We start from the raw sequence: 14,045 nt of genomic DNA on the forward strand, positions 1-14,045 counted from the left end.
CAAATGGCGGCGGAGCACGATGACATTAAAGAGCGGTTCAGATTCCTCGACAAACTCCGGGCGGCGGAGGGCGGCTCCCAGCACCCGCAAAACTCAGACCAACTCCGCGATATAGACGACAGAATCGAGCGCCTCAAGGCCGCCTTCTCCCGCTGCATGTACTTGCAGATGCAGTTCAGGAACGACGACGACGATGAAGACGACGCGCCGTCGATATGCTCTGATTGCACTCCGCGGGTGCTTCTTCCTCTTCAAAATTTCTCCGGCCAGAAGTCGTCGGAGAAGGAAGATAAAAAGGTGGCGGGAAGAAATTGGAAGTACTGTGGTGCGTTTGGTGGTGGAGTGATTGTTGGGGCTGTTTGCATGTTCTTCAAATTGTTTTCTGCTGATTATCTCATTCTAGGTCCTCAACCTTTTCTTATTCCTCCCACTTAGTTAAGGGAAAACTACCCATTTTCATTTATTATCTTTTGTTTTAATCTTAATTCTTGTATCCAATACAAATACAAGCACGTCTGTAATACATTTTCATTTGCATAATATCTTCGCAGAATTCAGAATTTGGACAATAATATATAAGTCGAAATAAGCAAAATGTAGCATCCACGATTTTATTGAAGGTCCATTAATGGAACCCTAATGTTTCCAGAAAAAGAACAAAATAAAACACATTGAAATGCTGGTTTTAATTTAGTGCAAATAAACTTTTAATATTGATAATTGGCTATATATTATGAATATATCATATACGCTCCTCCCCACTCTAAAATAGATTTGTATTAATTACCTAAAAGAAAACAGATTTGTATCAATTTTTCTTCTATCAAAGAATGCTTTGGTTTATCTTTATATTGTACATGAAAATAGGGAAAATTTGGATTTTCAAAAAAGAAGAAGAAGGTAGAAATGGAAAAAAAAAAAAAAAAAACAAGCAAACATAAATTTAAATAATGCAATGGAAATTATAGTTAGTTCTTTATTTCCAATATTACTTTCAACATTAAAAATAGTTGAAAATTTTGAAATAAAACTACTCCTATTTTGGACTGGAAATAATAAAGAGCGTGTATGTGATCAACAGTTGCAATATTAATGGCTAGCTTTGTACTTCAAGATACTTTAGAGCATCCACCATGGGGTGCGGAAGGCGGTTCGCATCCAGGCTCCCTAGCCCCATTGCCACACCGCCCACCCCTTCCCCCGGACCCGATGCAGATTAATTTTTGATTGGGCATGTGTATAATACAGCGCAATCAAAATTAGAGACAATTAAAAAAAGAAGTTACTTGATTTGACCATCTTTTATTCTTTGAGCTATATATATTTTGCTTGTTCACATTCTTTAAATCCCATTCTACTCTAATTTTAACTCACTCTTCAAGCCAGGAAGCTTAGTTCCATTTTTTGTATTATTATTATTATTATTATTCCAAAATTGCAGAGCCGAAATATTTGAGACTGTTGTAGGAAAAATGAAAATAACTAGAACAGAATTCATCATCACTTAACATTCCACCCAATGAAACTGAGCCTGATCAAAATAATACACGCATGAGCTATAAGATTCTGCATACAGTGGGAAATAGGCGAGCACGTTAAACAGATAAATTAAGCTGCAATTTCACATTGTCAAAGATATTAAAACTCAGAAGAAAAAATAATCTGTAAAAACTCAATTTCAAATATGATGAAGAAGCTTCCCAGACTATATTGTTACAAATGATATTATGTTGCAAATATAGCCATCGCTACAAAAGACTATGTTAACTTACAGAATTTTCATCATCATACAATCGCATACGTAAAGAAAAACTATTGCACGGAAGCCGGATTTTTATTCCAGGATAGGTAGGATGGATCGCCTAGAGGCCTGCAAAATCATTTTAGCCTCGTTTTAGATATAAAAATGCAACAAAAACCACAATAACAAGATTGATGAAACAAAATTATCTTAATTATGTCATACAATATTTCAAAGAAATTGGGAACCTATGGTTGTAATGCAGCTAGAAGAGTGTTATCTTGGTGAGACAAAGAACATAAATTGAAAGACGAACGTGCCTCATCCCTGATGTTAGAACCTTCGATGGAAGCCTCAAAAACTAGTTATTCAAAACATTATACAACTTACTTGAGAATTATAGTTAAAAGTGATTCAATGGAAAAACTTACAATTATTAGCAAGTCTAGAGAAATACAAACAATCCAATAATTCCTTGCTATATATATATATCTCCTCAAGTATATGTATAAAGCATGCATGCTGTATATATGTATGTAACTCAGAACATAATATAAGGAAGAATATGAATTCAGTTAAAAGATTACCTTGGTTTGATGAGATAGACAATTATAAAAACTAAGGCAATGAGCAGACAAACTCCACCAACAATGATATAAACCATGCCCAGGAAATCATTCTTGCCACCAATCCAGGTTGTGGTAGAAATCACCAACTTCTTTTTGCCATTGAAACTGTAAGTATTGTAATTGTTCTGTATCACTACTTTTATAACTTCATTAACTTCAAGGTCAGTTTCTATTCTGCCGTATAATTTTCTGAAATTGGGTAATGCTGCAGTTCTCATCCAAACAAGAAGGTCCTCCTGCTGGTTCAGCTGTTTGCACAACAAAATATGTATCAGCATTATATAAAGATACGAAACAGAGCTATAAAGTTTCACGACTACATATGCTTATAGATTCAGAGTTTCGAGCTTAGCTCCTTCATTAACAAGTAAATACTCGAAATAAAATTGATTCCATGGGGTAAACAATGACTGGACAACAGAGTAGTCATTATCAACTTTGCTATGCTCCTCTTTCCTATGTAACGAACCAGTGAAAAAAGTAGAGAGGAATCATATAAGAGTTCACCATATCAATGAACATGTTTCATTTGCAACCTTATCATACGCATAAAATGGTGACAAAAGAGTAAATGTAGAGGAAATGAGCTATCTAGCTTACAGGAATGTTCTCAATAAGCTTTCCACCGCCAATCAAGCTTCGGTTTTGAAAATTCTTAGGATAGACATTATCTCCAAATTTATGGGTTCTGTCGCTTTCCCATGCTATATATTTTTTGTTAATTGGTAGGGCAATGTCATTTCTCGACAGAGTATATGTATCGTTGAACAAACTCCAAGCAATGAGGCCACAAGGGACAATAGGCTGGTTTTCACTAAGTTGTGCTTCTGGTTCACAACTGCTAGTTTGGGCACTAGCCGAGGGATCCCTGTACTGTTCATCATTCCGGCTTTTCACATAACTGCATCACAACATAAATTCTAAGTCAAAGAAAGTCTTCACATTCATATTCAAGTTATAGCTTTCAAAAACATGCCACTATCTGCAAACAAAACATGAAAAATTGAAAATTGGCTTTGCTTTTGTAAGGAACTTGACAGAAACATAAAGCACTTCCTCTGTTTTACTACATGTGCAAACTACTCTTTAACAAATAGTGTTTCTAGAGTAGTAGTGAGAGCTAAACAAATGATTTCATTTCACTAACCGGCGATGGTTTTGGTAGAACTGATCAAGCTGATAGTACACAAAAATAGGTTGCTTCATCTTCTTGGGAACCTGAACAAATTAAATATAAATTCAAGGCATAAAAGATTGAACAAGGCACTAAGACACCATGGATAAAGCATTGTGATCACGAAGTAAACAACGTAGACCAACAATCAAAGTCCTGACGCAGGTTTTGTCCGTCTTATCATCTTGGATGTATCCTATCCTCTTCTTATATGCAGCATCACGATCCGAAGAATCCGCAGGAATGCAGACCTCGTCGTACTGGTCCACGAGTTCAACAACCTACAAGTTTTCGAATTTACAACTGTTCACATCCATATCTTTAGAAAGGAAATGGGAATCCATGCTACTAGATAAAGCTCTTGCAATCTATTGGAGTAAGATAAAATAGTGTAATTTTTTAATATTAATTTGTGCTTATGTTTTTGTAATGGTGATCACATTTTATAAAATAAGGAAGAGTTTAGCAATGTATTGTAGTATTACTTTCTCTGAAGCAGACAAGTGGGAAAGGCCAATCGGTATGAAAGCTATGCCAATAACAATGAAAGTTGTCATAACCTGAAACACAATCAACATTTATTTAATCAAGCAATTTTTAAATGTAAAAACAAATGAATCTTATATATATAGACAGAGATATATATACCAATGCAGGAGTTAAGATTGGTTTGCAGGCAGGAAGTTCTTGTTGAGTAAACCTAGAATCTGAAGAGAAAAAAATTGAACAACAAATGAAGGAAAGAAAGAATGTTACGTTATTGAACAAAATCACAAAAATTTAGACTGGTATGAATTTGTTTATAAGGTTATGAGATTGTTAATCTACAGTATTTTACATCTTCTGATAATACACAATATAAAAGAGAAGGTTAAAAAATTAAATTACACGAAGATTGGGCAGTGAAAAAAACTAGAGATTAAAGAAATGTACAAGTGGGCTTCGTCGAACTCTTGGAAGACGATTTAGAAGCTCCATCTGAAAAGCTCATTGTGCAGATTTTTGGGCAGAATCAATTTATGAAATTATTTTGTTAAAACAGAGATAATCCAGATCGTAAAAAGGGATAATTCTTTGTCATGTTTTGTGGTTTTGGAAAGGAATTTTGTCGTTTTTAACTCACTAATTACGTGGATTGCGCATTAAAATTTGATAAAGAAGGTTTCAAAATAAAATTGAGTGATTGTGAAAAATAAAGTTAATCGTAGAAGTAGGCAGAGCAAGAATGCCAAGAAATGCAGTTTTTAAACAAATTAAAGTGATAAAATTAAAGAAAACAATTGAAGTGGTTTAGCCAAAGAAAAATAATTCAATTAGTTAATTGAAAAATCAACTTCACGTATACTTATTAATAATGGACATAATATTCCAACTCAAAATAATAATAATGCCAAAACCTAGATGCTATATGCGGTCGGAATTGTTTGCGCAAATGGAGTTGAACTTTGGACTTGTTTTCATATCATTGCAAGACGATTTGGTTGGCAACTCATTTGATATGAATTCAAAGATACCCAACAACTAAACATTAGTGAGAAGCAATGAGCAATGTTAATCAAGAGATGATAATGAAGCGAGTTAATGTTTTTAGCAAGTCTGGAGTATTTGGAACATGACATACTCGGTCGTTCGATTTGAAAGACTAGATATGGTTAGATTAGATTAATTTTACGATATCTTGTTCAATTTGGTGGATATAGCATGATAGTCAATTTAGGGACAATATCACGTAGAGACAGTATTAACTTATGAGTCTTGGCCACCCCAATAGCAAAATTAATTTCGAACCAATTCAGTCTCAAATAATTTTAGGATAATACAATTTCGATAATCGAAAAACCGAAATGAGGCATGCCAATCAAAGGCTCAATTAACACAACTTCCAATCATAACAATTCAAGTGTTTATTTTTTTGTCCATACTTAGAAATGCAGTAATCCTACGTAAGTAAAATATATATTATCATTCCGTCAAATAACTTCCTAAACTTCGGTCCGTCCCCAGAAAAACTCCTCTTTCTATTTCTGGGTACAATCTCACCACAAATAAATTCATTATTTACCCTTTTTTTTCATCTTTTCACCACTCACAATATTCCACTTAATTAAAGTTTGATTTCTTCCCTTTAATTAACTCTACAAAAATGGATAAGATAATTTTATCAAATAAAGAAACGAAATTTATTACAGAATAATTGAAAATAGTTATAATAGCATACGACGGAAAGAATACAATGATTTTTAAAAGTTGGTCACTTGGTTGTTTTAATGAATTTATCTCGTCATATTTTTTCGTAAGAAAAAAAATATTCTAAAAAGAATCATAGTAATAGATTCAAATCTTATAAAAAAAAATTAACTTCAAATATTAAGCACATTATTAGTAAACCAACGCACACGTCTTGCCATCCTTTATTTTAAGTTTTTAACATAATGTCCTTGGTAATCTGTGAATGGAGCACCGAAAGAATATTGAAGAAAAAGTCAAAAGTATTAACTACTGTTTTTGTTATAATACTCCATTAGACTTTTATTCTGTTAACATTGAATCAATACACCAAATAACATAAGAGGAAGAAACCAAATGAAACTAATCGTATGACACTGCACACAAACTAGTACTGCAGATTTAAACATAACTAAGGGAAAAGTTTAATCTTTTCACCTTTTTTTTATGGATTTGTAGATTACAAGTGTGATCGTGTAGCAACTTTATTGAACAAGACAAAGACCATAGTTCCATTTCAAGTGAGGCCATGTGATATCGAATCATATTTAATTCCTTCCATCTCCCAATTAATAAATTATGAACTACAATTTGCATCGAGCAAGTGGTTTTTGCATTGTAGTTATCAAAATTGCATTGGAGTACATGGTACTTATCATTTGTAATAAAAAAATAATGATTAAAAGTAATTTTTTTTCTTCGTATTTTCGCTCTCTTAACTCCTAAGTATTTATATTTTTTTCGATAAAGTGAAGAAGAGCAATCTGAACCGTGGAGACACTATGAAACACGAGTTTATCGTTGTCAAAAGAATTACCACATAAACTTTGTGGGCAAAATCAACGTATCCAACTTCAGATTAAAGTTGATTTGCGATTATAATTAGAGAGGATAGGTTTCAAAGGATTAGCTAAACACTAGGTATGAAGTTATTTGAATAGTCGGGCTCTTATTTTAACCAAAACACCATGAAATTGAATAATTCTTTGAGAATTTTTTTTATTTATTTTTTTGAAAAGGGGAGAAAATTTAAAATAACGTACAATGATATTAAAATAAAAATTGATACAGTTATGTGCATGTTTTTAATTTCTAAGGTCAAAACTTTCAAATTCAAATTTATTCACACTCATTTTCACTATCCAAAAAAAAAAAAATGGTAAAGTGGATCTCACGTGGAATTTTGGTTCCACCAAATCCACTAAATACCAATTACTACAATTTACAATCACAGTCACTCAGACTCAGTCACTCCTCTTTTCGACTTGAATTGAAGGAACCAATTCTCCTCTTATTCTGGCTTTCTCTATCTTCAACATCCTCTTCCCCACATCTCACTTTCAAGAAATTGTTTTCTTAATTGGTTGAAGCTCCAACATGAGTAGATTAAGGAGATTCGAGATTGTCGAACACCAACCCTCTCCCTCCTATTTCCTCAAACAAACCTCCATTTTCGACTCACCAAGAGCTCTCAGACTAAACAAATGGTTCCCCATTGTCGAACAGGAGCTCGACCTCCTCGCCTTTGCTCCCACTCCTCCACTCCTGCTCCACGATTTCGAAGCCGTCGCCGATCTGATCCAGATCCACCGCACCTCCCGCTTCCCCGACCCCTACCTGCAGACGCTCAGCGACCGCGTCTCCGCTCTGGAGCTCGGCCTCGACCGGTTGGCCAAGGAGGAGGAGAGGGAGAGGGATAGCAAGTACTCGTGGACGGCGGAGATAAAGAGCCCCGACGATGGCCGGAAGTACAAGTGGACGGCCGAGAAGAAGGGGCTTGCGAGGAGTTACAAGGTGACGGCTGAGATCAAGAAGAAGGGCGCGGTTGAGCAGACCTATACGTTCAAGGTGTCCAGTGGGGACAGTCAATCTGTGGTGGGGAAGACAGAGAAGAAGAAGAAGTGCGAGAAAGTGAAGGAGAAGGGCAAAAAATCAGTTGTTTCCCGCATCGTTGAGGTTGAAGAACCTTCTTATCATGGTGGCATTGTACTGAGGCAGGTTGGTAACTTTGCTTGTGTATTATGAATTTGTTGATTTGGCTGATTACATTAATAATGTGATTGCCAGCTTTTCTTAGTGGATTGATTCGGTTTGTGGTGCTAAATTTGAATGGTTATTGCAAGCTGTTGTTTCTTTATCAGATTGCTGGAGTTTCTTTTGAATGATTTCAGATCCGTGGTTATTGTCAACTGAGATCTATCTGGTTCTAAGATGAAGTTGATATTCTTTCTTATGATGCATACAGAAAATGTTGATTGCGGGATCCCAATCTTATGTATATATGTATGTATTTAAATCACATAGATTAGCTCATAACCACTTGGGAAAGGTAAACCATAGATTAGCCAATAAACCACTCGGGAAGCCGTCCTCATATGACAAGGCATTGGTGAGGATTTGAACTGTAACTTTTTACCACAAGCTCACGTATTCCACCATCTAGGCGTTTGAGGCATTTTCCATGTTACTTGATATGATTTGTGATCTTTAAGTACTTTCGAAGGATGTGCTTTCTGATTCTAAAACTTCAAAATGAAGATTGTAAAACATTGACTTCTAAATCTTGAGGTGACCTTTACTTTAAGGTGATAGCTTGAATTTACAATACATCATGAGGTGTTTACTTTGAGTAATAGATTATATTGACAAGTAATACATAAGATTGAGAGTATTTGAAGAAATATCATGATCGGACAAGCTCAAGATTGTTATGGATTATCCTATATTATATTTATCTATCTAAGCTATCACTCAAAGTAAACACTCCATGGATTGAATATAAAAGGATTGCATAATCCAGCAATCACAAAGTTGTTCAATCTATCACCCCTTGAGTGGCTTACATACAATCTAATTAGGGTTAGTATAACATTAATACTATTGGCAATTTGGCATAGATACTTGTCATTATCCAGATCTATACTTAGTAAAACAGACACGAGGATTGTTTGTATCTTGCGCTCTTAAAATTCTGAATTCTACTCGTGATTAAAGTGGAAACACCTCCAGAATTCTGGTAGTGTGTAAAAGCATAAAGCTAATTCCATGTAAAACGACTTTAGTTTTTCTCTTGTGGACTGATCTCTAGGGACCATATTCCAACTACAGGATCTAACTTCCAAACTTATTCTTGTTTAAATTATTTTTTCGCTGTGGAAGATAACTTTTGCCGTCTAAAAGTCCATTTATTTGGGCATATATGTTTTTGTCTATGTATTCTAACTGTGTCACATCTCACCGTGACAGGCTTTTTCCAAGACAGTGGATAAGAGAAGGGGGAAGAGGAAGGAGTTGTCTCCCCAAGAGGCAGCAACTCTTATTCAGAAGAGTTTCAGGGCATATCTTATCCAAAGGTCGCAGTCTCTACGCGCACTTCGTGAGCTGGCCATTGCCAAGACAAAGTTGAAGGAGATTAGGTCTTTGTTTAACAACTTCTCTTACCGCCGTCGTCTAGCGCGCAATGCGGAAGAACTTCAGAGGTTCTCTGAAAAGATCATTGTTTTGCTTCTCACAGTTGACGCTATTGAGGTATATGAAAGTATCTAATTTTGCTCTTTCTCTCCACTTCTCACAATTTTGCACTGTAATGCTTTATTTGTCAGTTCTCCACTAACCCATCATATCATTGGAAGGTTCTTGGGCACATAATATTCCTAGTTACATTTTAATATGATACGATGGATATTTGCTCCATAAATACCTGCTATAAGCATAAACAGCCCTCAACTAATTAGGAAATGTTACCTTTATGTGATTTTGTTTACAGCTTCTTCCAGACAACTTTTATAGATCCTCCCCTAGTTTTTCCATGTTGAGATTTCAATGCAATTGTGTAAAGTGTAAATGTACATTCATTACAAGGGCGGCTCTCTACGTTCTACATGATCTTCCAAGCACATAATAGGCTGCCTTCTAGAAGCTTCTATTTGTTCCCTCATGTACCTAAGACATTTCTATGCTTATTGTTCCTATGTTTATTACTTCCTCGCAAATAGGGTGGTGATATAATGGTTCGAGCTGCAAAAAAGTCTATGGTGGATGAGCTGGAAGCAATGCTTGATGTTGTGGACCCTCAACCTTCTGGAAAATCTTCATCCATGAAGAGAAGAACGTTCGATATGCCTGATGGGGCAATCAACAAGGAGCTTGCTGCAGGTGTCGCGCAGGTTGTTCGAATGCTGGATGAAGAGGCTGCTAGTTCTGAAGCTTTTGAAGCATGCTTGTAAGTTGTAACTCCACTTTGATGTGTTGAGAGTTGTGTTTTGGGCTGAATGTATGTTAGTTTTATCCAGGCAAAATGACACTAGCTTGATAGGCCTTGGATTTCCCTTTGGAAGAAATGTTCTTGACTACCAATGGTTGTATGGTTTGAATTTTAATTATGTTATTTGTCTGCTTTCGGATTCTTCCATTTCATAGTTTTCGGAGTTGAAGCTTGTGATTCATTATGCAAGTTGGTTTATTCCATGTTTATTTGAGGAACACATTCATTCATATGCATAATTGTGCGTGCATGACTAACTGGCATGCGGGTGTCCGGGGTTGCTTGGGGGCGATGGTTAGGTCGGAGCTCCCGAAGCAATTCCACTCCCCATTGTCATGGATTGGTTTCTTTTTGTCCCTTTTAGATGGATACTCTTTTTCCACTTTAATGTTTTTTTCATGGGGTTTTCCTTAAAGTGGTTTTAACGAGGCTTAACCTTTAGTCTGTGTTTTTTTGTGCTTTCTAGGATTCTTTACGTTTTCTTTTCTTTTTTATAAAATCGTAATTTAATGTGCGTGCATGACTAGAACCCAAGGTTTATACAAGAGTTGTATATCTCAACTCAAGTAGCATATATGCATTGGGTTTACACAAACACAGAATCGACCACCCCACTATTTGAGTTCCACTTATTATCAATCGTGAAAAAAATTCTAATTTTTGCAATAAATTAAAATTGTAAAATTGATTAGCATCCTCTTTAATTAAAAGATATCAATCGTGCATCAACTGTAAAATTAATTCAAAAACAAATCAACACAATAGGAGTCAGCAACAGTTTACGGTGCCTCTAGTGCTAGTGTCATGCGCTACAGGGGACTTGAATCCAAGATCTTTGGCCTTATGCATTAACCTCTTACCGCCTGGTCCACACACATACACGAGATAGTATTATCTATATATTATATAAAGAACCAGTTTAACGGCAAATTATTAACGGAAGTTTATTAAATTTACATACTCCACACCATTCGCGCATCCCACTAACCAACACTATTGACCCACTAAAACATAACTATAATAATCAAACCCATATTCATCTATCTACATATCAGCTCAATAACAATTAAGTTAATTTAATCTGTATTATATACATATATATATATAGAAAAGAATTTTTCCCACTATTTCTTTCTTCTTTTTTCTCTCTCTTCTCCAACCAATTTTTTTACTACTTTTAATATTTTAATTATTTTGTAAATATCGTAAAATTTGATTTATGAAAAAATATTCAATATACATCTTAAATTTAATATAGTATAAAAATAATCAAAAATAAATTTAAAATGAATAATTATTTTTGATTATTTAATAACTATAATTATTATTACACTTAATACAAAGTTGAAAATTAATATTTACAAATTCATATTTTATTGAGTAATCATGTGAATTATTTTATTTTTAAAACATTTTTATATTTATTTATGTTTTAATTTATTTAATTATATTTATCAGAAATTGAAACTTGGAATGTTTTTAGCTTCATATTTTTTTATTGATTATGTTGTGGATAATTTGATTTTTATTGAGATTTGTATTTATATTTACTTATATACAAATTATGTTTAATATTTATATTTATTTATTTAAATTATCGTTCAATTTCGATGATGGTCGTGCATTGCACGAGCAGATACGTACTAGTTTATATAATATGATAGTGTCATTTGTAAAACAAAATAGTGTTAGTGTCATTCCAGTTATTTACACCCAGGTGTACATCCGGGTATAAAATATAAAAATATAAATATATATCTATATATATATATATATTTAATTTTGTTTCAGTGATATATTTAAATAAATAAGGGTATAAAACATATAAAAATAAAATTAATTTTTTTAAAAAAAAGGTTAAATGTATTTTTTTAATATATGTGAAAAGTGAAAGGAAATTAAATTGGTGGGAGGGAGATAGATGTTACTGTGCATCACAGGGAAATACAATTTGTTTGGAAGTGTGGCCTAATCCAACTCTAAATGGGCCCTTTTTTCGGAACGATCATATGAACCTGCGACGTGATATTTTGGAGCAGTCCCAGCCACAACACCAACCAACCAAAACGAGAATTTAGGTCACTCCCCTCAACTTTTGCTGCTATTACATCTTCCAATACCAAAAATACTTTATTTAATTGGCTTAATATATAAATCTAAACTGAAAATACAATAAGTGCCCGTTTGCTTCAAGTAGAGGAATGAAAAGGGAATGAAATCAAATAAATGAGTGAAATGGTAACAATAATCATTACTTTTATTGAGTATTTGGTTAAACAATGGAAATGAATTATTAGTTAGAGATTTTTTTTCTTTTGTTTCTCCTCTATTTTGAGGAGTAACGAACTAGGTGATTGGGTTACCTTCAAGTAAGGGTAATGGTTAACTCATTATTTAAATCAAACAACAAGTAATGAATTTAATTAATTGAATCTCTTCCAGTCTCTAAAAATACCCAACCAAACGTGAGCTAAGTGAATTTCAACGAAACGAGATGAGAGTGTTTTTTTTTTTAATTTTCCGTTTTGGTATTTGGTATTTGGTACTAGTAAGGAGTAGTATCCACATCCCTGTTTTTGCTTTTCGTATACAATTTATTTATTTAGGTGGGGCAGCAGTTGGTTACGACCACCAACTCAACCGACGTAGATCCCAGCTGGCGTTGAGAACGACCATACAAATCTCCTGGGGCCCACTTCCAACGTGGCCACGTCAGACTGACAAAACATGTATGTGTCTTTACGCGCCAGCAGCCCTCCCATTTTGTACTTCCACGTGTCATGGGTCGTTTTCATCGTCTTTTGCTCTTCACAACTCCTCAACATTTTCTTCTTTTAAACTTCATTTATTATTAACCTTTCCTCCAAAATACGTGTCATACACTCATCATCTACTTTTCTTATTTCCATCATTTTTTACTATTCAAATGTTTTTTCTTATGTATACTTTTCTTTATCTATTGGTATGTAAGGTGTGACCGAATCTATACTATATTAAAAAGAGAGTTTTTAATTTAAACTCAATTAAGTGATAATTTAATAGTTATAATAAAATTGAAATGGTGCAGACGAATTTGTGGTTTTTTTAAGGCTGACGGTGCACGCCCCCTTCTTTTCCAGCGTGTATGAGTTTTAGGATTTTGTCCATCCTTTTCTTTTTCTTTGTTTCGGATGTAGGGTTTTGTCCTTCTTGATTTGAATGCTCAACTACTAATTCGGAATCTTGAAACAATCCTTAAATATTGTAGGAAGCTTCTAATTCAATAAATACACTAAAATCAACTTAAACTATAAAATCAAAATCCAATCGAATAATGCATGTACTTGTACTAGAGAGAGAAGATTAGTTTTTCCATCAACTGCTTTGAATCATAATTTTACTTCTTCTTTGAGTTATTTGATTGACTTCTTTGTTTTTAGTTTCATTTGACTTGTTCAAATTATTATAATGTGGAGTATTGCTTCCTCCAAGAAAAATAATCTCACTTGCCCCTTTTGCTTACCATCTTTAACAGTAAAAAAGAGTCTCACTTGCCCCTTTTTTTATCAATGAAAAAGAATCTCGTTTCACTTTTTAAATTATCACATCATATCTCCTCTCTTATATTTAATTATATAGTGTACTTTTATTTTATTTTTTAATTAATAATATGCATTAATTCTACCTTTTTGTATTAACATTATCCTACAAATTGTATTATTATTCTACTGACAATAACTTTTAACAATTTTATTAAAATCTGTGTCCAGCGTGATATGAGAAGAGAGAGTATTACGTATTTATAAGAGTACCCACAGTGGGGCTCTTCCGCCCGCCTCGAGCCCCGCCCTTCGAGCCTCCCCACTGCTACCGAACCGCCTAACTCAAATTGCGGCTCTAATCCTCGCGTTCGGCTCCAACGTGGTTCAGTATGACGGGTGTGTTGTACTTGATGATATTTTTAGAAAAAAGAGAGGAGAGAGAGTCGGTCAACGACGGAAAAGAACAAAGAATAGGGAAATTTACAGAGAG

At 34.2% G+C, this 14,045-nt stretch overlaps 2 protein-coding genes across 3 annotated transcripts; one reads left to right on the top strand and one right to left on the bottom strand.

Annotated features, from left to right (window-relative positions):
• Positions 1–1,658: 1,658 nt before the first annotated feature.
• LOC131014408 (ALA-interacting subunit 3-like) lies at positions 1,659–4,863 on the bottom strand. Of its 2 annotated transcripts, XM_057942366.1 has the most exons (8): positions 4,478–4,863; positions 4,193–4,251; positions 4,030–4,104; positions 3,691–3,825; positions 3,518–3,588; positions 2,971–3,271; positions 2,329–2,618; positions 1,659–1,870 (listed from the first exon to the last, which is right to left on the bottom strand). In XM_057942366.1, the coding sequence occupies exons 1-8, from the start codon at positions 4,533–4,535 to the stop codon at positions 1,813–1,815; spliced, it is 1,047 nt and encodes a 348-aa protein (XP_057798349.1). In that variant the 5' UTR covers positions 4,536–4,863; the 3' UTR covers positions 1,659–1,812. The 2 variants fall into 2 exon arrangements, with proteins under 2 accessions (XP_057798349.1, XP_057798350.1); XM_057942367.1 differs by lacking the exons at positions 4,030–4,104; positions 4,193–4,251; positions 4,478–4,863 and having other exon boundaries at positions 3,687–3,825.
• Positions 4,864–6,985: 2,122 nt separating this feature from the next.
• Positions 6,986–10,176, top strand: LOC131014409 (BAG family molecular chaperone regulator 7-like). Its single transcript, XM_057942368.1, has 3 exons — positions 6,986–7,768; positions 9,017–9,298; positions 9,766–10,176. Exons 1-3 carry the CDS (start codon positions 7,148–7,150, stop codon positions 9,994–9,996), a joined length of 1,134 nt encoding a protein of 377 aa, XP_057798351.1. The 5' UTR covers positions 6,986–7,147; the 3' UTR covers positions 9,997–10,176.
• The last annotated feature ends 3,869 nt before the right edge of the window (positions 10,177–14,045 follow it).

This window comes from Salvia miltiorrhiza, chromosome 3 (assembly GCF_028751815.1).
Source record: "Salvia miltiorrhiza cultivar Shanhuang (shh) chromosome 3, IMPLAD_Smil_shh, whole genome shotgun sequence".
Taxonomy (NCBI): domain Eukaryota; kingdom Viridiplantae; phylum Streptophyta; class Magnoliopsida; order Lamiales; family Lamiaceae; genus Salvia; species Salvia miltiorrhiza.